The sequence below is a fragment of the Chlamydotis macqueenii genome, chromosome 2 (assembly GCF_036417535.1).
Source record: "Chlamydotis macqueenii isolate bChlMac1 chromosome 2, bChlMac1.mat, whole genome shotgun sequence".
Lineage (NCBI taxonomy): Eukaryota > Metazoa > Chordata > Aves > Otidiformes > Otididae > Chlamydotis > Chlamydotis macqueenii.
Window position 1 is genome coordinate 22802995 of NC_141557.1, and position 22883 is coordinate 22825877.

At 40.8% G+C, this 22883-nt stretch overlaps 1 protein-coding gene across 5 annotated transcripts in view; it reads left to right on the top strand.

Annotated features, from left to right (window-relative positions):
• The window catches only part of ADAM22 (ADAM metallopeptidase domain 22), a 139362-nt gene extending 116709 nt beyond the window's left edge, over nt 1–22653 (top strand). For 2 of the 5 annotated variants that reach the window (XM_086742245.1, XM_086742247.1), the window contains 5 exons: nt 780–880; nt 1456–1522; nt 6869–6955; nt 14811–14934; nt 16067–22653. In XM_086742245.1, coding sequence (XP_086598371.1) covers nt 780–880; nt 1456–1522; nt 6869–6955; nt 14811–14934; nt 16067–16087 — 400 coding nt within the window. In that variant the 3' untranslated portion in view covers nt 16088–22653. Of the gene's footprint in view, nt 1–765; nt 881–1455; nt 1523–6868; nt 6956–14810; nt 14935–16066 lie in introns of those variants that run through there. The other 3 variants (XM_086742246.1, XM_086742248.1, XM_086742249.1) reach the window with 2 other exon arrangements.
• The last annotated feature ends 230 nt before the right edge of the window (nt 22654–22883 follow it).

Genomic DNA, 22883 nt, shown 5'->3' on the forward strand with positions numbered 1-22883 from the left:
TTTTTTGGTAGTAATTGTAGATCTCATGGCAAACAGCTGAGCAGCAGCTCTGGTTCAACAGGAGGAGCCTGTTGTAAACCTTTTGTATTGGACCTTGCCACACACATCTCTGGCTCTTAGAGGGAATACAAGAAGAAAGAAGAACTTTAGTTTGCACCAAGCACGGAGTTATAAAGACTCGTTTTGGCTTGGAGTTTGGCATTAAAATTATATACTGTAGTAACCAGCTGACAAAATAGAATAAAAATTTGAAATTAGCAAAAATGAGACAGAATTACCCCTCCACTGGAGCTACCAGCTGTGGGTGGGAGGGTGTTCACACAGACTCCTGGGCCGCTGAGACTTGTCACAGTGGGTAGAGGGAAGCAGTCCCAGCTTTCCTGCAACAGCATGAGGAGGGAGTGGGCAGCCTGTAGGCAGGATGTGAGGAAAAAAACACCTTGAGAGGAGCACAGTTGGAAGAGCATCTTCCAGCTAAGAAGTGGGGCAGAGCTGGAAATCCGGTGTGTGCTGGTGTTTGTGCTTTCCACAGTAGACAGGGGAGAAAGCAGTGCTGAAGCCTGGCTGTTGAACATGGATGCAGCACACCACTGCAGGGACAGCTGGCAAAGCGTAACTACAGGGTTTGACCAGAAATCCTGGGTGCTCTGCTAGTGCAGACAGACCTTAGGCTGTGTTATGTCACTGGCCTTGGGAATGTGACTCTCTGAACCGATGAGCTAACACTGATGTGAGACAATACCCTTAACAATAACCGCATCTGAGCCCTCCTATTCCAGGTCAAATGGATTATCTCATTCCTGGAGTGAAAGGATCCCAGACACAAAACATATTTCAGACATTTGTGAAAATGGGAGGCCTAGGAGTAATTCTTGGCAAGGTAAGTGTGAACCTCTATGCTGGCCACAGTGAAAACCAGCCTCTGGGCCATTGCTGCTTGGCTGAAGGTTTGGCTGATCTTAGATCAGCAGCATGACTCCTTAAAGTTGTGCTGCTATTAACCTGGAATTGGGATTTAGAAGCACCCTACACAAGTACCATTTTTGCACAATGCTTTGGCACATAGAAATGATATTTGATTTCTCCCATTCATCCAGTGTGAGCTCACATGAAAAAGAGAAAGAAGTCTATTCACTTTTGCCACTTTCTGTGTTTTTATCAGGCAGTGTTTAGTGTTTTTCTTGAAGTGTAATGATTTTCTCAAATGAAAGCTGAAATTAAGGAATTTTCTGCTCTGCACAGTTGCAGCAAAAATTAGAGAAAGATCCCCTAAGTGTCAAGTTTACTTGGTCAGAGGTAAATCAAGAGAGACTGACCTCTGACTTTTAAATCATTAAAGCTGATGAGGTAATGACTCTTCTGCTGGGGATGCAAAAACAGTATACAGTTTGGCATAGGATGCAGGTGAGTTTCAAGTTGTTTTACTATCTGTCTTTATCCTTTGATTTCTTTCAGGTAATATAGGAGGAAACAGAAAGAAAGTCAGAGGCAAAAGATTTAGGCCACGGTCTAATTCAACTGAGTAAGTCTTAACTTAAAAAAGCAAAGCCAAAAAGTACAGTTTTCATATTTGTGTTTTGTAGATGGAGATTAAGAGTACTGAAAAGTAGACAGCTGCATTTTTGCTCTGTGGCTCATTCTGATTGCTGACTGATAATCTGGTAAATGGTTTGGCTAATGTATTTCAATCTCCTTTTATGTATTCTTTAAAAATTAACTATCAATTTTCTTTTTTATGTAGGCTTCCTCACAGTCGTTCCCATAGCAATTCCCAATGATGGTGGCAGCCTGCACCATTACTGCAGGGTTTTGTCTACAGTAAACTGCCATTGCTGAGTGTATCCTGGTTCAATACTGAATTTCTGATAACCTGTTCCCTACCCTTGTCTTCACCTTGAGCTGGGCCATTGCAGAGCTAGAGATTTTTATCTCTGTGTACCTGCCTGGAGGTTTTAGGAGAGGTATCTGTCTGCTTTGAGAGTGCCCTGAAGTTTATTGTTGTAAGCCTGAAACAGCCAATGTTGAGTAAGCCCTGCAATAAATGGGTAATGAGAGTCCTTACCAAGCAACTGATCCCCAGAGCTTTCCAGTATGGCTTAGAGTTGCTTTCTGTATTGATTTGCTGGTTACATTTACTGAAGAGCCCATGTGTGCACTGCTCCCCATAGGGAAAGAGCCTTTCTTATGTACTTAAGCCTGCTGGCTCAGGCTCCTTCCGGGAATCAATGGAATGGCTGGAAACATAATCTCTAGGCTTGTCAAGCACTGACCTGCTCTTGCAGCAGTTAATGCCACACGGGAATGACTCCTCCTTTGACTGTGGTGGCGATGACCAGTGCCGTTTCTCTGTATCATTAGTACTAACTTTGCACCTGTATGGACAAACAGGCTTGATTCCAACCGTGCTAGAAACTAATAATGCTAACTCCTCTCTGGGCCCTGCTTTCTTCAGTTTGGGGATTTTGAGTTTGTTCTGAAACTTTTCTTCCACCTGCAGTGCACTGTCTTGAGGTGAGTAGGCTCAGAAAGGTTCGTAGAGAAGACCCTCTGTTACGAGTTACAGAAATAATAGTTGGATGCACATTGCAATTATAACATTGCATGGTCAAAATGGCAACATGGAACCAGAAATTTTAGCCCTGGATCCCTTGGAGGAGTTTATCTGTCAAGTGCCCCTGTGCTCTTGGTGTTCGTGCTGATAAACTCTTACTGGAATGTTGTTTCACTCATTTTCTTTTCTCTTTGCATGAGACAGTTTGATAAAAGCAAAATTAGTCTGACCAAGCTGCCAAGAATACAAATGAGATTGCACGTTCTTCTTCAGAGACTTCTCCTGTTCATTTTCCAATTGCATTTCTTAAACGAAATTTATTAAAAATCTCCCCAACTAAATTAATGATACCATTATTCTGTCATTCAGTAGAGCTGTATATTTGGACTGAATTGGTCCATAAAGAATGAAACCAGATCAGCTCTTTTTAGTCTAGAGTGAATGTAACTGGATGGGAAGAGTATTGTTTTCAATAAAAGCAAAAAACCCCAATGGGCATATTTTTTCCTCTGTGCTGCTCAGCTGGTATATTATACATTTGCCCTGAAAACTTTGGAGCTCTAAATAAGTTGGAAATCTTTTTCCCTGTAAATTATTTTTTTTTGCTTTTAAAGGTGCCCCTGGATTTGCACCTAATTCTCTGATTTCCTTCTTGCTGCTTTTTGTGGTCTCTCAAGCCAGCAGCAGCCTTGGTGCTACTAGAGGAAGGAGGCTTGCACTTCCCAAGGGCTATGCAGCAGCCTGTTAGGGATGAAGCACAGCATGTGTGTTCCTGGCAGAGACCTGCTGGGCAGGAAAATGGTCTTTCTCCTGACAGAGTCTATCCTGGATTGCATGGGACCGCACGGCTTGTCCGAGTCTCTTTGGCAAGCCTGTCACCCCTTGGAGAGAGAGCTCCCATTGAATGATCCACATGCTGTGACAATTCAGTGGGGAACAGAGAGAATTGCTGAGGGTGCACAGTGGCTCTGGTTAGAGAGATAACTTCCTTTGCAAGCAGAGAAAATTGACTGAGAGTGATCTAACCGTGACCAGCATTTACTCATTTAGGAAAACAAAAAGCAACACCAGCTGCTTTGAGGATGCCTCAAAATACATAGAGGCCTTTCCCAGACAAATTTACCTTCTTGGGAAATATAGAATAATATGGAAATTTGTTCTGAAACTGTGGATGGCATTTGGAGAGTCCACCTGCGTGGTCCCTGGGAGTCCAATGAAGCACACTTGTTGCGATGGAAGAAAAGGGGTAACACTGTTGATCTCCTGTTAGTAGTAGAGACAGTGTAGTTAACCACTAGAAAAATAGATTTATTTGTGTCATACCTTGTGCAGAATTCAATTCTTTTTTAAGCAGGTGCACCCTAGTACAGTTGCCTACAAAAGTATTTAACATATGCATGAGTCTGCAGGAACTGCACATACGATGCACAAGGTTTCTTTTTTATAGAGCTGAGCACCAGATAGAACCTCGTGCCATTAATCATTTAAGCAAAATTTCTTAAGCACTGAGCGAGGTTTGAGCTCCACAGCCCTCATGAGCAGCACTGACAGGAGGGTTGCAAGCACTTTGGGCAGTTCCTGAAAAAAGTACTGCTCATGCCTTTGTGTGACCCTTTGTACCTAACAGATACGTGAACAAGGCTTCTCCTAAGGTTATAACTCTATGGAGACTGCTCAAGCTCTCTTGGGACATTTTGAATTGTTTCTAGACATTTTAAAACAAAATTCATGTTCTTTTCTAAAGGCAGATGGTTAAGTTTACGGAGAAGGAATGCCAACAGGCCAAATGTGTCTGCAGCTTTTTCACAGACAGGGTTGATGAAATGACCTGATAAAACAAGTTTTCTGTTAAAATCAGTTAGAGTTATCCCAGAGTGATAATGAGAATTTTCGGAATAAGCTGATAGTTTAACTGGGAGCTTGTGTTAAAACAGGTCCCAGGGAATGTGCATTTTGCCAAATAGTGATTCTGACCTTTGTTAATTTGCACTGCTTTTCCTACAAGCGTTTGTCTTCCTCGTTGTTATAACTGATACGAACATCTTTGGCTTAGACTTTCTATTATATATTGTCTTTTTGCAGCAGGGTAACCCATGCATCTGAGCCTGGGCTTTCTCTCGCCCACCAAATCCCGGCCCAAGGCATAAGCCCAGGGGGTTCAGACCACCCCCAAACAGGGAGTCGGGATCACAGGTCAGTCTCACCTGCCCCTGCGTTCTGGGCTGCCGTTTTATCCCGTGAAAAGTCCCTTCCCTCAGTATGACAATAGTGTCACTGTGGCAAAACACTGTGACTGCTTGGAGGTGCTCCTGCTGATGCAGCGCTAGCTAACCTTCCTCCTCGCCAGCCTGAGGAGTACGAGTAGTCTTGAGCCCAGGTCTTTTGCCTTGTTGCATGTTGCGCTACAAGCCACGTTGAGCCGTTGGCCTAGCTGTAGGCTTACATGTAAGGACACCTGTGTTTCAAAGCGGAATTTCTCACTCAAGGAAAATGCGGATTCCGGCCATTGCTAATGAACTTGTGGCCGAGAAGACCAACCTGAGAGCTTTCTATGGTATCACATAGTGGTCTCCAGTAACTCGCGTTTAACCTTTCTGTAACAGATGAATTGAGGTGCTAAACAACGGTTTGTAATACAACCAAACCCAGGAAACCCTGCAACACGGTTGTGCAACAACTGCATGCTTTGATGCCACGTTACATTTTGTTTTCTAATACAGGAAGCCAGATTGGGAGTGTTTCATGGTTACCAAAAGACCTTTTCAAATGAAAAAAAGCAAGTCAAAAGTATAGCAGCAAGTATAAGAAAATGTGTAGTTGCACCTACAATTAAAGTGAAAGCAGAAGTTTATTAGTTCCTGGTGATGCTGGCGCCAGCCTGTTGCTTCACTTGTGGTTCATCTGTTGCTGCGCTACCACTTTTGACATTTTCTTTCTCTAAGAGCCCAAGCTGGAAAGCATAAAGCACTCCTGATTCCTGATAAATAAGCGAGCTGAGGAAGCTACTTAGAAGCACTTCTGGCTGAGGGCGAGTACTTTCTGAGAGCTGTGGCTGTGCTTGCGCAGGGCGGGGAGGAGAAGTTCCAGAGCAAAAAAGGAGCAAAAGAGGTTGAAAAAGTGCTGCTGCTTTTGTCGTCAACGTGGTTTGAAATATGGTGGGGGCTGAATGACGTGATCTGGCCCAACCTTTACTCATCTGAGCAATCCCTTATGAGGCCTGTTCCCATGTGTGAGGTCATTGGAGTCACTGTCATAAACAAGAGTGTCAAGAACTGGCCCAGAAACATTGAAAATAGCTTAAAGAATTTCTTTCCCCTTTTTGCTTGGTTACAATTTGTTTCCTATTTCAGACTGTGCTAGTCTCTATTATATAAAGGTGGTGATTATAAATAATTGTTAAGCTGTTGCTATTCTTATAGAACAAGAACAGAATTTAAATTGGACCAGGCAGACTCCTGTTTCCGCATTACCCTTTTTTCTTAATGTGACAGAGGGGGAGGAATTTGCTTATCTTGTTATTGGGGGCTAAAAGAAACCAGTTACAAAAAAAAAGTAAAATTCTTCTTCCCTGGTAATATTACTGTCAGATAATTAAACACCGTCTTTATTTCATAGTTTTCATGTAAATAATATGAGCATGCAGCTCAGACCTTTTTCCTAAAAAGTGTGGTTTTGGTATCAAGATTGTTTCTGTAAAATGTGAGATAACTCTGCAGCCCACCTCCATTAAAGCTTCTTGTGGTCCCACCAAATTAAATGATCATTGAAAAATCAGAGAGTTATTTGTTCATAAGTTTAAAAATTGCCACTGTAGTGGCAAACAATTCGAGCCTTTTAACACACTAAGGCTGAAATTCGTTCCTGTAGAAAGGGCCAAGCCCAGGTTTTTGTGCTCTTTAAGCTATTATCTTGCCATTTACTCTAGATGGGTGCAAATGTGTGTTTTCAAAAAGTAAACTGCAGGATTGGAGCCAAAATGCCCCTTCATCCTTATTTTGAGATCATGAGAGGAGTTCAAACCACGAGTTTAATGCTGGCCCTCTGCATAGGAGTGAATTTTACCCTTAAGACGTTAAATGGATAATGTATCTGAAAGAGTTTCTAGATTAATCAAACATATGAGTCTTGTTGTAGGTCAGATTTTCTCATGCAGTTGTACACATTGCCTAGTCCTCACCCAACATTCATACTGATTTATTTGCCATATTCACTTGCATTTTGGAGATAAAGACATCCTTGCTAAGCTTGTGCTGTGTGTTCTCAGATTTTCTATTCTTGTTCTTCTGCTTTCTCTGTTCCTTCCATTGCTTTCTGCAGGTATTTAAACCCATGGTTCAAAAGAGAATATAATGTAGCTAAGTGGGTAGAAGATGTGAATAAAAACACTGAAGGACCATACTTTAGGTATTTTGTAAATTAATTCTATATCCTTTTTAAGAGCTGTTCCAGCATATACAAATATCTTGGAACTCCTACCTTGTATAAATCAATACAAGTTACTGTAGGTGCAAAGGGCCCCTCTTCTTTTGCTGCATTTTGGTGTCTGTTTTTGGCTTCATGTGCAATTTACAATTCTTTTTCTGAATGTTTTAATGAAGCCATTGAAAAGGGTGTGTGTAGTGCATGCGTTCCCACCATCATCTATAGCTTGTAGTAGCTTTCTCATCATTTTATGCCAAGTAGTGTTTTATGGGCATGAGACATATTTATCACTAATAAAGTAGTATTAACTTAAATAGAATGTAATTTACTGAAGCAAGTGGTTTCATAACACATTGACTACCCACTGTCTTATATAGTGCATACTAAAATTTAAATGAAAAAAGAATAAAAAGTAGTGGTATTTTACCCTCAGCATACAATAAAATAATAAATATCTTGTAATTGGAAAATAAAATGCATGAGAATATACTTCATGCTCTATTTATCAAACCACTAATGAATCTGTTATAAGTGAGTGTAGGGTTCAACTGAAAATATAACTTTTTTTTTTGAGAGGGGAAAGTGTGTATTATTTGATACATTCCAAGTTGAAAAGAAATCGCATACATGAGGCTGGCCTCTCTGTTGTACGTGAAACAAGAGACTGAGAACATTTTAGTAGATTCCCAAAAGACACAATCCCACAGCTACAACAGAAGTTTGCTTCAATTGAAAAAATGAACTAGCATAGGAAAAAATGGAAGACAATTTATGACAAATATATAAAACATGAAAGAAATTGATGAAGCTCTAAGTTGACATATCAAAAATGAAGCTGAAACAAGCATTATAGAAACAAGGAAGAATAAAAAACAAAATCTTTAGACAAAACAGTGAAGGATTATAAAAATGAGTCATTAGAATCTTAGCGATAATTTTGCTACATTAGCAGACCTAATAACAGTGCAAAAGGGCAGAAACATTCACTAAATTTGTTCAGTGTGTATTTGGGAAAAAGCTGTGATGGGGTTGTATCACGAGGTGCTAATGAAACACTTCTATTCCAATAGTAGTATTGGCAGATATTAAGTAGCAGAGTGGGACTTAAATAGTTTTTAGAACTAAAAATGTCCCAGAGTCTTAAAAGAGCATAAAATTGTCGCTTTTTTAGACCACTTGTGTTTGCTTTCAAGAACTCTTAAATCACAGAGTAAGTTGCAGAAAGGCTTTCCAATGAGCAAATAGGGCAAGTGAGGTGAATTTAAGCCTGCCAGTCCTGATCTCGGTCCTGAGCAAGGAGTAATAATCTGTGACACAAGAATCCAAGGCTTACGGGAGGATGTTGTGAGTTTGCCAGCCGGTATCAGCCAGGTCTTGGGGTTGGTGCTTGGACATTCAGACAAGGTGCATTGTGAATCCAGTAGTTTTGCCATTGCTGACTTTAGCACCTGGGATACAGGGTCCAGTTCTGGTGTCCACAGCTCAACAAGCATGTTCAAGAACTGGGGAGATTTAAGCCCTGAGAAACCTTAGAAGGGACTGCAGGGCCTCAAGCTGTTCAGCTTAATGGAGCAGCTAAATGCTTACTTGATCGTAACATCCACATAGCTGCATATGGAGGAAAATCCTCGTGGGAAGTCTTTTAGACTCATAGACCAAGGCTGCTAATGACATAAAGTCACTGGAAGGTGAAATTAGGCAAACTCACACTAGAAATGAGGTATATTTTTATTAGCAAACCTTTTCCTAAAAGTACACTCTGGACCTTTGTTGTTCAGGCAAGGGCATGAGTCACTCCCCACAGTTTAACCCCATAGCTGTCTTTCAGGGTGTTTGTCTCAGAAGCCCCGTGGTCTCAATAAACAAACACATAGATGGAATAGGAAGATAACACTAGTTTAAAATACGTTACTTTAGATGGTTTAGTTAAACAAGTTTAAATTCCTGTGTGGATACTCTTAAATTGGTTTTCGTCTTTTAATATCAGTATATCTTGATTTAGCAACTAGATTAAATTGATGGGAGCGTGCCCTGCCCCTGAGGGTTTTCAACTGCTGCATTGAATGAGTCACATTTCTAATTGTATTTGAGATAAACCAAGCTTTTTTTTTGGCATGTAAATGAGGATTAAGCTGACCCATGTGAGTTTTAAGGGCTGTATATCAGCAGAGATGAAACATAAATTAAAAATTTTACACAATAGAAACTTAGTAATGACTGCCTGCAGCAGTAGCTTTAGAAATGAGAGAGAAAGCAGAATAAATTTAGAAACCTGTATGTCCTGTTTAATTGAGGTAGCCATGGGGAAGTATTCCACAGGTGCATTATGGAAGGCAAAGGATCATATCTCCTGGGATGAGTTGTCATGAGCCTATGAGAGGTTGAACAGAACAGTTTCTCCTCAAAACTCAGGTGTAGTTGTGGTTAATTTGTTACAGACAGGAAAACATTATTCCTAAGAACAGTGTGTCTGAACATCGTATGGCTGGGTTTTGAGCCTGTGAAGTGATTCACGAACAAAACAAAACAAATCTTATTTGATAAACCAGAAAGTCAGGCTGAAGTTATGCTGTCCAGCTGATACTGCTGATACTAGCCCAAGACAAGATATTTACACCGGATAATTAGCTGAGTAGTATTTTTGTTGCTAAGCATCTTTGATTTCTCCTTTATTTTAAAGACATCCCAAAAGTAACACTACTGTTTTGCTTGTCTCCTTGTAGTTTTAGGAACAATGTGTTGATGATTGGTGCTGTTGCAGGTAGAGTTGAAGTAGAATCAGGAAAAAATACAAGAACAGTTCCTACAATTCCTAGTAATGTTGCAAATTTTCAGAAAACAGAGATATTAGTCATCACAAAAACTTTCTCCATCAGCTTAAAAAAAAAAAACTAGTATAAATCAAAATTTGTCTCTCTGACATGCAGTGTCCTAGTTATTATTTTTATTTCTAGTCTACAAATCTAATGGGTATTCCTATGTAATTACTTTTTGTTAATGATAATAGTAGCAGCTGTCTCTGGAGCCAGAAAAGTCCCAGCTGTGGGATTCCCTTCTGTAAAAGAATAAGATCTGTAAAGAAAAATCTCATTTTCCTGCTGAAAGTCTAGGCTAGATTTTAGTTTTGCATGCCAAGCCTTACCTTTGTAACCCCAGCAATAAGCCAGGCAGAAAGCCTTTCCCTGATTTGGCCTTGCTGCAAGGCATGCTGTTTCACCACTGTGGTACTACTACTTGTTTCTGTTACTACCAGTTACAGTGGCTAGTGCACAGGCTGACCTTGTGATACATGTTTAACGATTACTCAGAATCCTCACTGAATCTTGAAAGACTCAGGAACCATGATGGTGTCAGAAAATAAACTGTCAAATCCCAAAACGTGGCATTTCTGTCGATAATTATAGACGAAAAAGACTAGAAGGCACCCTGTGAAGCACTGAGCTGCCTACATTTGATTGAATGCAAATATTTACAGTAACTTAGATTCTATGGGAGTTGGTTTGGCATAAAAATAGTTTATGAAGAAAACAGGTGGTTTAGATGGAGACCTAGGGTGCTTACCCAGAGGGAAAATGGCCATCCCATATCAGAAAGGCATTGGCAAGGAGCATGGAGGGCAGGAGACCACAGGCTGTCCATTTCCCTCCTATTTTTTCTGTGCTTTGGTGTTCTTGCTTTCTTCCTCAATTTTGTCTCAGCTTCTCCTCAGCTGATCATTCGCCAGAGTTGGCTCTGCTGCTCTCTGGGGTCCATTGCCTTCCTCTGTGAGCATCCAGCTGAGGCCGGAGCCGTGACCAGCCATTAGCTCCCTGCTCTCGCTGAGGCAGCTTTAGACTGTCTGTCCAGGGGAAAAAGGAAAAAAAAAAAGTTTTCCCTGTTACAGCCAAAGCAAAATATTGTCCTTGTTGGCAGCCAATGGAAAAATGCCTATTGATGTCAATAGGATCAGGATTTCATTTTGAGAGTTAAGGAAAAAGAGTTCATTGAAGCGTGTGAGTGCCTGCTTCTGGGCAGTGCTGACAGTGGATGACTCAGGCCACAGCCCCTGCCTCTTCTGCAGCCCTATGAGCTGAGCCTCCCCTCTGCTGCTGACCTTTCAGAGAAAACTTGCGCACATCTGTGGTTTTTAGAAAGAACTGCCTTTAAATTGTTAAAATGTTTAGCCACATCAGTGTTTTTAGACCATCCCAACTTCCTAATATAGGACAATTTATGCTGATTTTGTCCTACAAAGAGCTGAGCCTACGGCAGCAAAGGTCAGGTTAGGCTGATAGTATCTACATTTGAGCTTGAAATGCTTTTGCCACATTGAATGTTAAGTGAATTTCATTAAATTGAGTCTGCGAAACAATCAAGCACAGCTTATGAACATGTCAGATCTCTCAGGGCCACCTGCCTTGAGTTCAGCTAAAGTGACACTTGAAGTCACAAGACATTGTGTGACCAGGGGACACATTTCATACCGTCTCTTGTGGGCCAGCACTCTTCCCGTGTAGGTGGCAAGAAGGCAAAGCAGGCAGGCGCCTGGCTGCGGGAGAGCGCATGCAGATGTCCTCCAGCTGCCACAGCATTTTCTTGTTAATCCGAGTGCTCACGCTTCCAGGACAGAAAGATGAACATGAAGGGGCCATTATATCTTGCTTTCTGGTCAGAAATGAGAATTCTTGCAGTGCAATGAGGTGCATGGCTTTATTTGGAGTTGGTGGTAAAACCTCTGAAGCTGTCACGCGTGCACAGGGCAGAACGCAGTCTGCAACCCAGTCTGCTTTCCTAGGTTTTTTTTTGTATAAGTTTCAGCTGGAAACAAGATTTGGCATGAAAGCTAATGGATGTGATAGCAGGAGAACTGAAACCCCAGTGAAAGCTAAATGGACCCCACCCTTGCCCAAACTGCAAAGTTTTGCCTACCTTTAATCCCAGCATTACCCGCAAGTGTCCCTGAATGCTGTCTTTCTGTAAATGAGAAAGGTCATGTCTGGCTCTTTCTCATTTAAAGTACATGTAAATCTGGGATACACAGCACATACACAATTGCAGGGCAGAACTTGAAAAGTCATCAAAAACGCCTCAACCAACTACACTAATCACACAACACGCATCCTATGATCTGTGAGCACACACTTGGTGCTGATACGTTTTTGCAGTCTCAGTAGATGGCACTAAAGATGACGAAAACCAGCACATAACTTGTGTAGCAGAAATAAGGAGCGAGGGCCTGTGAGGGGAGGGCAAGGTCATTTCTTTTAAGTGTGCAACTGCATTCTCGATGTACTTGGCCGTAGCTTTGCCCATGCAGGTGAGCAGCAATGTGCACATCATTTAGGTGTGCAAACTATAGGTGAGCTGGCTACGCAAAGCAGGGTCGAGAAGTAGGGAATGTAGGCAGCTACACTGGAGGTCTGGGCTTCAAAATCTTTTGAAAAGGCAGCATTGTGTTTGAGTTATGGTGCAAAGCTGCCTGGCTGCAGGCTTAGCTAGGGATCCTGGTCAGGAGGACCTGCTATGCAGGGAAAATGTTCAAGATGCCCCATCCTTGGGGAGGGTTATTGCTCCTCCCAGGATCACCTGCTCAAGGTGGTGGACAGGTATATTGGCCATGGCTTTCCCTCTCACCATGACCTTCTCTTGTGGTGCCTAAAATAACCTCTGGGAAGAGCCTGTGGTGTGCAGGAGCTGATGTTGTGCCTGGTTGTGGTGCAATGGATGGGAGATGCCTTCGTTCTGTCTGCCACCTCCTGCCTAAACAGCTACCTACATAAACAGCTTTCTGATAGGGCTTGCCAAGTCACATCTAACAGACCCCAGTTCCTTGCTTCTAATCTCCAGATGCATCACTGTAAATTTAAACATGGAGATTTTAAATCCTGCTATAGCTATGGGGCAAAATTTGTGAATAATTGGATTACTAATAATATGTAAAATCTACTCTCCCGATCTTCCCCCCTTCCTCCTCTCTTTACTTGTTTTTTGATTCTAAATCCACTAACAGTTTACTAGTGATCTTTATTGGTCCAAGTGTGGGAACAGATGAGGGGACTTGTGCAGGTAGTGAACAGCTGGCCACTGCTGAGAACCTTTCCCTGGATTTTTTTTTTAATAACCTGTGCAGTTTGGTGCCCAGATCTGTGATGCTGGACACTTGAAAGCTTTGTTTTTTACTGCAGGAGCTGTTAAAAATTATCTTCCTGAAAATGTTCATGTATGTCCAGTTTGTCTTAATGGGTGATCAAAATGCACATGCTGAAGATGTTCTCTTGAGTTTTTGGACAATTGTACCAACCTAGATCTTTTAAGGGCTGTTGAACTTAGAGGCTAGAACACGAGACATTAGAGCATTGTGAGCCAGACTGGAAAGCTGTCACGGTATAATTTCCATTGACATCTTGTTGCATGTGGCTACCATCAATCATTGTTTGTATGGGAGACAAGAGAGTGTGCTGTTGTAGGGAGCTACAGACACAACAAAATGATACAGCAGTCCAGAATAAAAGAAGAATTATATAAATTGATTTCCCTTAGATAATAGAGACACAAAACAATTCCAGACACAAGAGTCCCTGCCTTATCTGTAATGCTCTTTAGATGAAAGGACCTGATCCTGCAAATCCCAGAGCCAGGGACGTGGGGCTGTCTGCCAGGGGTGGTTCCCGTGGCTCCTTGGTATCAGTGATGATGCTCATCAATGGGGTCTGCAGCTGGACAACATGCAGCCCACTGCTGTGTTTGAGGGGCTTGGAAGACCTGTCTGTGGGAACCGAGGGAAAGCTTCCATCCTCAGGGATGCGTTAAGTTCAGAAGATAGTAGGTGGCAGTGCTCAGGGAGGGTCTGGGTGATATGCCTGTACTAGTGGGAGGCCTCCTTTGGAAATGCCCTCAGTCTGCAAAACAGAACAAGAAGGCCAGGGTAGCTAAAATTTTCTACTTTGAGGCTTTTTTCACCTTTTATTCTGCCCAGATTTAGAGCCTGATAGGAACCTCTTGAGTGGGAAAAGTGCAGAATCTCAAAACAGAAGCATAAGAGTTTTCTTGGGTATAAAATTTCAGTCAATAATGTTTTGCTGCCTTATTGACATGAAAAGAATGCCTTTCATGTGATACAAACATTTACTTTACTTTGCTTACTCTACTCACCTTGTACAGAAATGCTGATTGCCATTGACTAATCAGTCCATTTTTGTATATTCTCATCAGACTCTTTCTTTGGCTGGAACAATATGCACTGTATGATGCTTGCATGTCTAATAATTTGTTATTAGCACTTTGTATATGCCTTTGTTACTTCACAACTAACAGTTTGGCCTCCAAGTGCATGCATTTGTGTAAATTAATGTTTTATAAAAGAATAGATTTATTTGCTATGTTTGTATCAATATAGGAGATGTTTAAGATATACATAAAGACACTGATAATTGCCGTTTAGTCACTGGCAGAAGTTGTTGTTCAGCTTGTATTTATACAATCACTGTTTCTATTTAGGCTTCATAATGCCACATCTGTCTTTTAGTTCTGTATTTACTCAATTGCAGATTTGGTTAATTTTATAATGATTAATTATGGTACCATATAAGTTTAAGAAATCATTTGTGTTATGCAATATGATTCTAATAAGAAGTAGGACATTTTATTTTTTTCTTCCAGTGTTCCTGAAAGCTATAAATACCTTTATTCATATAATGAAATTATTAGGCTACTGATCAAACAACTTTATCCCCCTGATATTGAGCTAATAATAAGTTATACACTTGGTTCTGAACCAAGCTTCAGAGTAATGGCAGTTGCTGTTGCAGTGCTAGGATCTGAAGCCGTTGCATTTATTTTGTGTGTTTCAACATCTCAGGACACTGTCTCCTGCAAAGTCTCCATCTTCGTCCACTGGATCTATTGCTTCCAGCAGAAAATACCCTTACCCGATGCCACCGCTTCCTGACGAGGAGAAAAAAGCCAACAGGCAAAGTGCCAGGGTACGTGTCCCTCTTCTCTGTGCATTTCATCAGTGACTTGATTTGCTGGTAGTTTTTCAAAAGGAAAGCTTGGTAGATCAGCATCTTTGACTAACAGCTACAGCACCAGTGGCATTTCCTGCATACCCTTAACTCCAGAAGCTGCTGAAGGCTGAGCTTTTGGCAGCGATGAGGGCAGCTTCAGGGGCTTGTGTTTACAGATACCCACTCGGGTTGCTCTTAAACCCGCTCTGAAGCCCAGATTTCAGTTGTTGGTCTTATTTCAAGCTGGGAGCGTGCCTGGTGCAGCCTTCGAACTGCAGAGGACGGGCAGTCCTGGGGCAGGTGGCACGTCTGGCTCTCCTCCCTTACCCCTTCCAGGGGGCTGACGCAGCCAGCAACTCTCCTTTGAGCTGAGGGATAGCTGCTTTCCAGCTTTATGGAAAGGTAACAACATTGCAGTAAAGGAGGGTGTGGAGGGGTTGTATCAAGCCATTGCAGACCTGGAGGGACTTTGCTGCCACGTGCCCTGAGCCCACCCTGGCCCCCAGGGTGGGCAAGAACCGCTGGAACGTGCTGTGGATGGTGATACTGCTCAGCAGGGAGAGATTTCCAGCTGCTGCCCAAAGGCAATGCTAGCTGTTGCTGCCTTTGTGTCAATTCAGACATAGCAGGTATTTGAATAAGCAAAAAACCTCAGAAATTTACTTTCGTTTTACTTGTGATAGGTTTAGTTCATGTTCTCAATGCACATGAGATTCCCATCTCTGCCCTCTGTCCTTTTTTTCTGAGAAAAAAAGGAGTGGAGTGCTGCTGAGGGGACCTGCATGCTGCTGCCCCCACATCCTGCTCAGAGCAGAAAGTTGTGTGAGGAGCAGCGCAGGGTGTCCCAGGCGCGTGTGGAGTGGAGCAGCTCGGAGGAAGGGCTGCACTGATGTTTCTCAGCCCTGGAGCTGCCTCCTTCAGACTCTCTGACTGGCTTTGTGGTCTGGACAGATACATACCAGAGGCTGGGAGGAGACCAAGAGCATAGCCTTGGTGACCTGAGTGGTGTAGATGGAGTTCCCCAAACAAGCTCCTCACGCTGTTTGGGTTACAGCCTGTTTTATCTTGGTGTTCAGCATGTGTTTGTGTTCCTTTGCCCCCTCTCCAGCTATGGGAGACGTCCATTTAGCTGCACTGTTTTCCTGGGGTGACATCAGAACTGTTTACTTCAAATTTTATAGAAACTCAGCATCACTGGGTCATTGCGCATTCATCTGCTCTTCAGACAATTCAAAAGATCAACAGAGATGCCGTGGTCACAGAGAGAACCTCCTCTCATCTGGAAGGGAAAAAAAGCAGTCTTTTTTTTTTTCTTTCTTTTTTGTTGACAAGTATTTTATGGATTTGATGAACAACCAAAATCATAACACTTAACAAGGGACCATTAGCCCGGATGTGACGAGAATATTCCGCATGATGACAGACTTACCTAGAATCCCAATGCGCCAGTCCCGCGTAAGAGAGTATTTTTTTCTCTGGTTTAATGCAGTCCTGAGTCAAACCAGCGTGGAACTGGGACCGCGCCTCCTGGAAAGCCCAGCCAATGTAAACTTGTACGCTGTATGCATGAACCTTGTGTTCTTTACTTTCCACATGTAAGGGATAAACAACATACTGTAGTAGAAATTAGCATGCAGGAGTAAGAAATATAAGATTTTTTTGTGACAGGATCTCAAGCTTTGAAAGGCAACTATTGACACAAATGTCAAACAAACAAGGATTATATCTTTTTTTTTACCTTACGTGTTTATAATCTCAGTATACAGATTGTATATATGTAAACATTTGATAATGTCAAAAATAGCTGTTATACATAAGTGTATTTTGCCAAATGCCTAAAGAAACAGTCACAAGTAACATCATCACACTTCAAATTTTATAATATTATGAGCAGACAACTTTGGAAATACAGAAAGTACAGTACTGTAAAACCATGTCTCTCAGAAACTGGTGTTTGACCAAAATCTCTACTATCTTTTCAGTATCTCATACTGTGTTGACAATCTCAGTTGAATGGTAGACTGCAGAAACCAGTACAGCAGCACTGTCTAAAATCATCATAAAAGGAACCAGCCAGGATAGATTGTTCGGTTGAGATGACCGGTGTATCCTCTCCCAGGTGTAATCAAGAATGATTCGGCAGACAACAGAGTCTTTAAGTAATGTGCAGTCCAAACTGACTGGACATTTGGGAATACTTCTAAGTAGTCAGTTCAGGATGTGGTGATGTGAAGTCCTCCTGGTGAGAGTTGCTGTGTGCTTTTGATAGAGCATTTCTGACACTTGTGTTAGACAGTGAGGTGTAGCTTATGAGAAGCGTAATGATTTCACCACACTAGATAACAACAGTGCTGGGCAAGTGGCCATTTTCATCATTGCTGTCTTTTGTTTGTTACTGGAATCGCCTTTACCATGCGCTTGAATGCTGTGCTTGCTGCCCCTGAAGCCCCCGTGACAATGTTTTGGGGCATTAAACTGAGTACAAGTGAGTTTAGCCTAAGAAAACAGAGTAGGGGGTAACAAACCATGGAGATGTTAATCGTATGTATAAGTAGATTATTAGATTTCTAACACCTGAGATTTCTAAAGGTTGTTGTAAAACAAATGTTTTTTGATTGGGAATTCTCAGTCAGTAAGAAACTAGACCATATTAAATCAGTTTATAATTCTCCAGCTTTCCAAAATTGACCAATTATTAGCTTCAGGTAGTATCATTGCAGAATAAAATGCCCGATTCTGTGTGGTGCAGGTGAATACCTTGCCCAACAGCTGTATCATCAATTAGAGATTATTGTGATGGGAACATCTGTGGTGTTTCCAAATCTTCTACCTCTTTCATGTATTTCCTTTAATAAGTGAACCCAACACTTGCAGCCTTTTAATATATTTTTTTAACTTTTAAGTCTCTTGATAAAGTCAAATATATGTAAGATTAAATTAAGAAATGTTTAAAGATGTCAGCAACTGTAAAGTATGTAAGATTTTTAGAAACACTATATTTTGTGATTAGGCTGCGTGCTGGATTATGACAAAATATTGGCCTTGGAGTTCAAATGATTTTCCTTCACAGTCGACAGGTTCTGGTAAGTATTTTGGAGAAAGACAAATACGCGTGAGTACAAGTGGATGCAGACAGACCACCTGGAAGGAGCCAGTCACTTGTAATTGCTTTAGGAAAAGATTCTGCACTTTTGTGAGGAGTAAATATCTGTCAGCACTGAAGAATATTTTTTGCAAAGATTTACTTTAGAGCGTAGGTAACTGACTTAAAGATAGCTGGTAGCGTATAGCTCATGAAGTTAGGGCCTGAGCCATAATCACTTGAAATCAGTATGTCTCTTATTGATTTCACTGGACTTCGAGCAGGACTCTCATGCTCACCCACATTAGGACATGATGCTAGCCTCTGTGTTGCTCTGTCGCCTGGAAGCTGTTCTTCCCTCCCATATTAGTGTCTTGTCTTTAGTAACCAAACTGTTCATCGTGTGCCTTTTATGGTGTTTTGTTTGGATACAAACTGGCATGTAAATTTGAATAATCCTGTTACATTTCTGTGCATATTTTATGTTTACTCTTCCCTTTCATTTTGCCTTACCGAGAAGCAGGAAGATTTAGCAGACAGAACTGGATATAACATACTGGCTCTTTGTGTAATGTTCATAGCTTCTTCTTTTGCAAACAAACGGCTCTCCTGACTGTATTTTCAATGTAGGATGTACTCTCAGCTTCTCTCGTTTTGGTACAATTCATTTGTAGCATATGATGATACAGTTATGTCTGTAGTGTAACAGTCACTTCCACATTTTGAGCTATGTAGTGACTGGAAGTCTAGTTATGAGCACTAAGTTGAAGTTAAATAAATATTGACTTTCACTTTGATGGTCTAGAGTGAGAACATCACAGGAGTTGAGTTTTTGCGGAATTCTGCAGAGAATTTTGCATCAGGTTGGTAACTTGGAGACCTTGTCACTGCACAATGAACTCTGTGAGCCTCCAAAGCCAGTGAAGGTCAAAGAGCGAAGTTATTTGCTTACATTCTGTGGTTTCCTTCTTCTAAAAGCTGCTGTGTTGGAAAGCTGCCAGATTAACAACCTTGAAGTTTGCAAGTATTTTTATCCATTGCAGTTAGTTACACTGGCAATAGCAATATAAATTGCCGCATAATACCTCATCGAGTCTAAAATAGAGTACTTGTACTGTCAATAAGATAGCTCAGTCATTTTGACTCATGCTTTTATTTTGTTTTTATTTTAATAAATGAACTAGTTATTGCCAGCTATGCAGTAGATGTCTGTTGAAGTAAGGATGTTATCAGCTCTTTCAGTTCTTTTCAAATAGAAGTAGTTGTCCCTATGAGCGTAGGACTTGCAGGATGAGCTATCCTTAAGTTAGTGTTACGTATTTCAATGTGGGAGAAGACTCTTGTATAATTTAAAATAAAATTAATATGACTAACTGATGAAGACTGCAAAAAAGCTCGTATCCAAACAATAATGCTGTACAATGATGCCACAATTTAATAAGTAAAAATGTACCTGCTAATTCTGGATTTGTTGACATAGGAACTTCAGTAGTCCATACTGCAGACTTCTGGTGAATATACTCAGTCTCTATACCAGAAATGGTTGTGATTGACAATTTACATGTAGTTTTGTTATATTTAAATAAGTAATTTTAAGCAGGTTGTTAATTTTATACAGTCACTGTGACTTAAGTCACTGCTTGCCAGTTATCAGTTATCCGATTTGAATGTGACTTGACTTTGAAGATAGGTACTTCCAAATGATTTAAGAGTTCCTGATTTATGAGAAATTGAACCTGCTAAGCTCATGTACTCAATAGGTAATTTTGATTGTGCTAATGAACAAATGGACCTTTGAGCTATAGACTGAATTAAAGTCAGAAAGAAATTGTGCCCATAGCTAGTGTACTGAAGTCCTCTTACCTGAGTGCTTGTTGCTGATTTCAAATGAACAGAGTGGTCTCATCAACACCAATGTGACAACCATTTTCAAAACCAGAGCTAAGAGTAGGTACATAGACTATTATAGGCATGCATATACTACAAATTCTCGCCAAATTTGCAGTCATTTTGTTAATGAATTCATTAATAAATAGGATAGGACGTAACGTGAAAGAATGATGAGACTCTGTAGTCCTACAGGATAACAAGCTGTTAGGACTTGTTCCGTCATTGAATCCCATATTGCACTGTTGTAAGCAAAATTATCACACTCTAGCGTAAAACTCAACAAGCTCCTGTTCACTTCTCTTCCATCCCCTTTCCACTGCTACCACAAAGCATTTCCATGAATGATCATGACATCCACTAACAGCCTCTGGTGTTAGTTGGCCAAGATCAAAAAGCTACCTTTTCACACAGCGGCCTCAACAAGGTCTTCCCAGTGCGGTTAATAAATTGTTTCCTCCTGCTACAGTGTAGGTGATGGAACCTCATGTCTCCTGTGCAATTTGCACTGGTAAAACCATTTGGTGGCTCAGTCATCCCCTCTAGCATTGCTGAAGGCTAAGTCCATGAACCTAAAAGTTGTGCTGTGCCCCGTTTCTCTTGCTCCAAGTCTGAAGATCATCCACTTCTTTCACTAAGTTACTTGAGGATCTGTACCATTAGCAGACTGTTTGGGACACTGTTACCAACCACAGTGTGAGGTTATTTACCTAATTTTTAAAGAGCTTGAGCATTCTGGTCTCCTCTGAAGCCAGTTTTTTTTTTGTCCAGAATGGATTATCCATCAGCCTGCTGAGCTGATGACCCACTATTTGCATGGCTTCCAAACCATATGAGACATCTGCAGTGTGGAATTTGGTCAGATTTCCTGAAGGCAAATGTGAATAAACTGTACAGATATGTACAGCTTGTCATCCCATGACTGCACGGTGTGGTAACGTTCCTGTGTGCACATAACTATTAGCCTAATACAGCAGGAAAAAATAAAATAGTGAAACTGAATGTGTAGACATAGTTGCAATACAGATAGGACTAAAGTATGATTTCAACGGGAAATTAAGTAATTCCTCCTGTCATCTGCACTAAAAAACTCTGTTGACCTGAGCGGATTCCAAGTCAGCTTATGAATAACGTTTCTGGTGCCTATGGATGCTGATGTGAACTAAAGCTTTGGAAGCAGTAGCTTGTACACCCAGCAGGTGGTGCCTTGTTCCGCAAGTTTTCCACAACTCTACAGAAAAGCATTGCAACAGTCAACGTTAATACGTCATCTCAGCCAAGGAACCAAACCAAGCAGTAAAAATAAGTTCAGAACACGGAAAAGTGGTTCGTTGATCACACTTGAAGAGCTTTGTACCCGACTTCAGAATTGGCTCAGCCAGCTAGGTCTGGTGGTTTTAGTTCTCTAAAATCCGGTCTACACCAGTTTCAAACTCACTTTAGCTAAGCCAGCTTTACACTGTTTAAAACCTTCCGCTACATAGACAGGCCATAATTGCAATGTAACTCAGAATGAGAGGAGGAACACTGGGGAAAGGTAAGCACAAAACAGTTAAAAAGAAACATTTCTAAGGGAGAAGTATAGCTGTCTTACACTATTTTTAATTACTAGAATATAAAACATCAAAGCAACAAGCTTAATTTTTTTTTCCTGTTTCTGTATTCCTCTGAATAAAAAAAAAAAATAAAGTTTTGGTTAAAAAGAAAAAAATCTTAACATGAGGCCTTAAGACCTTATATATTCTAACTTTAGCATGGAGAGTCTATTTTTACAACCACGTTAGAATTCTGTATATAGGCCTGACTGTCCTTGTAAGTATAGTGGTGCTAGCAGCTAATCATGCAATAGCGTAAGGCTCTGTATAACAGTAAATGCTGATTTATTTTCATTATTGGTACAAGGACTCCCGCTCACTGCCTGTGTAAAGACGCTGCATATTTTATGCTTGGAAATACAGTCCAGAATATACTCAAACTGTGAATATCTAACCTGATTTTTTTTTTCTTTTCTTAAGGGTAAATATATATTACAATACGTAGTGTTTTATATAGAATACAGTACTTATTTTTATTGTTGCATAAATGCAAAATATTTTTTTCAGAATAGCAAAGCATTACAGAATTTTTAATCCGCTGGAGAAAACACTATTTACATTATGACCAGTTCTTTCAGCAAAGCTTTGGGAGTGGTATATACCAACTGGGTCTGCCAGCTTCATTTTGTGCTAATGTTTATCTTCAGCATTGCTGTAAAAAAAAAAAAATAAAGCTATCTATTTTTTCACTCATACTAGCCCTTACTGGTAAGTCATTTAGAGAGGCAAGGAGAATGGTGGTTCACCACTGGGCTGGGCTAGTATTAGCAAAAACAACCAATCTGTATCATATTGTTGTCTTTGCTAGTTAAAATCCTTTAAAGAGCATACCTGATGTAACAGAAACATAAGATTTTGACAAACACCAAAATGAAGCATTGCAATTTACATCTTTCTAGCTTTGAGTGTGATATTTTTGTCATAAACATTACAGGCATTGGGCTGTTGAAGTGAATGAATCTGGCTTTCATGTAGCTAAACAAAACGTTGCTTTTTATAAAATTCCTGCTCACTTTTAATAACAGCATCACAGTATCCACTTCTATGGGAGTATTTAATACAAATGCCTGTGGTTTTCAATGTTACTAACAAACATACTGTAACACCAGTAAAGTGACTTTCAATGACAAAGACTGTTGTGTGTATTTTGTCCTCAGAAGTCTCTAGATTTAGCACTTCCTGTTTTACCGGACTCTTTAAAAAAAACTGTGCTGCATGCATGGGTTAAAAAAAAAAGGCTAATGGCTAATAACAGAATATAGATGTTGTTTTTCTAGGTTGGACAATGATTCTGTGAGCTTCCCACTCTTTGTCTTAGGGTTCTACTCTTCTGAAGGCAAATCTAAAATTCCTGTTCCTTA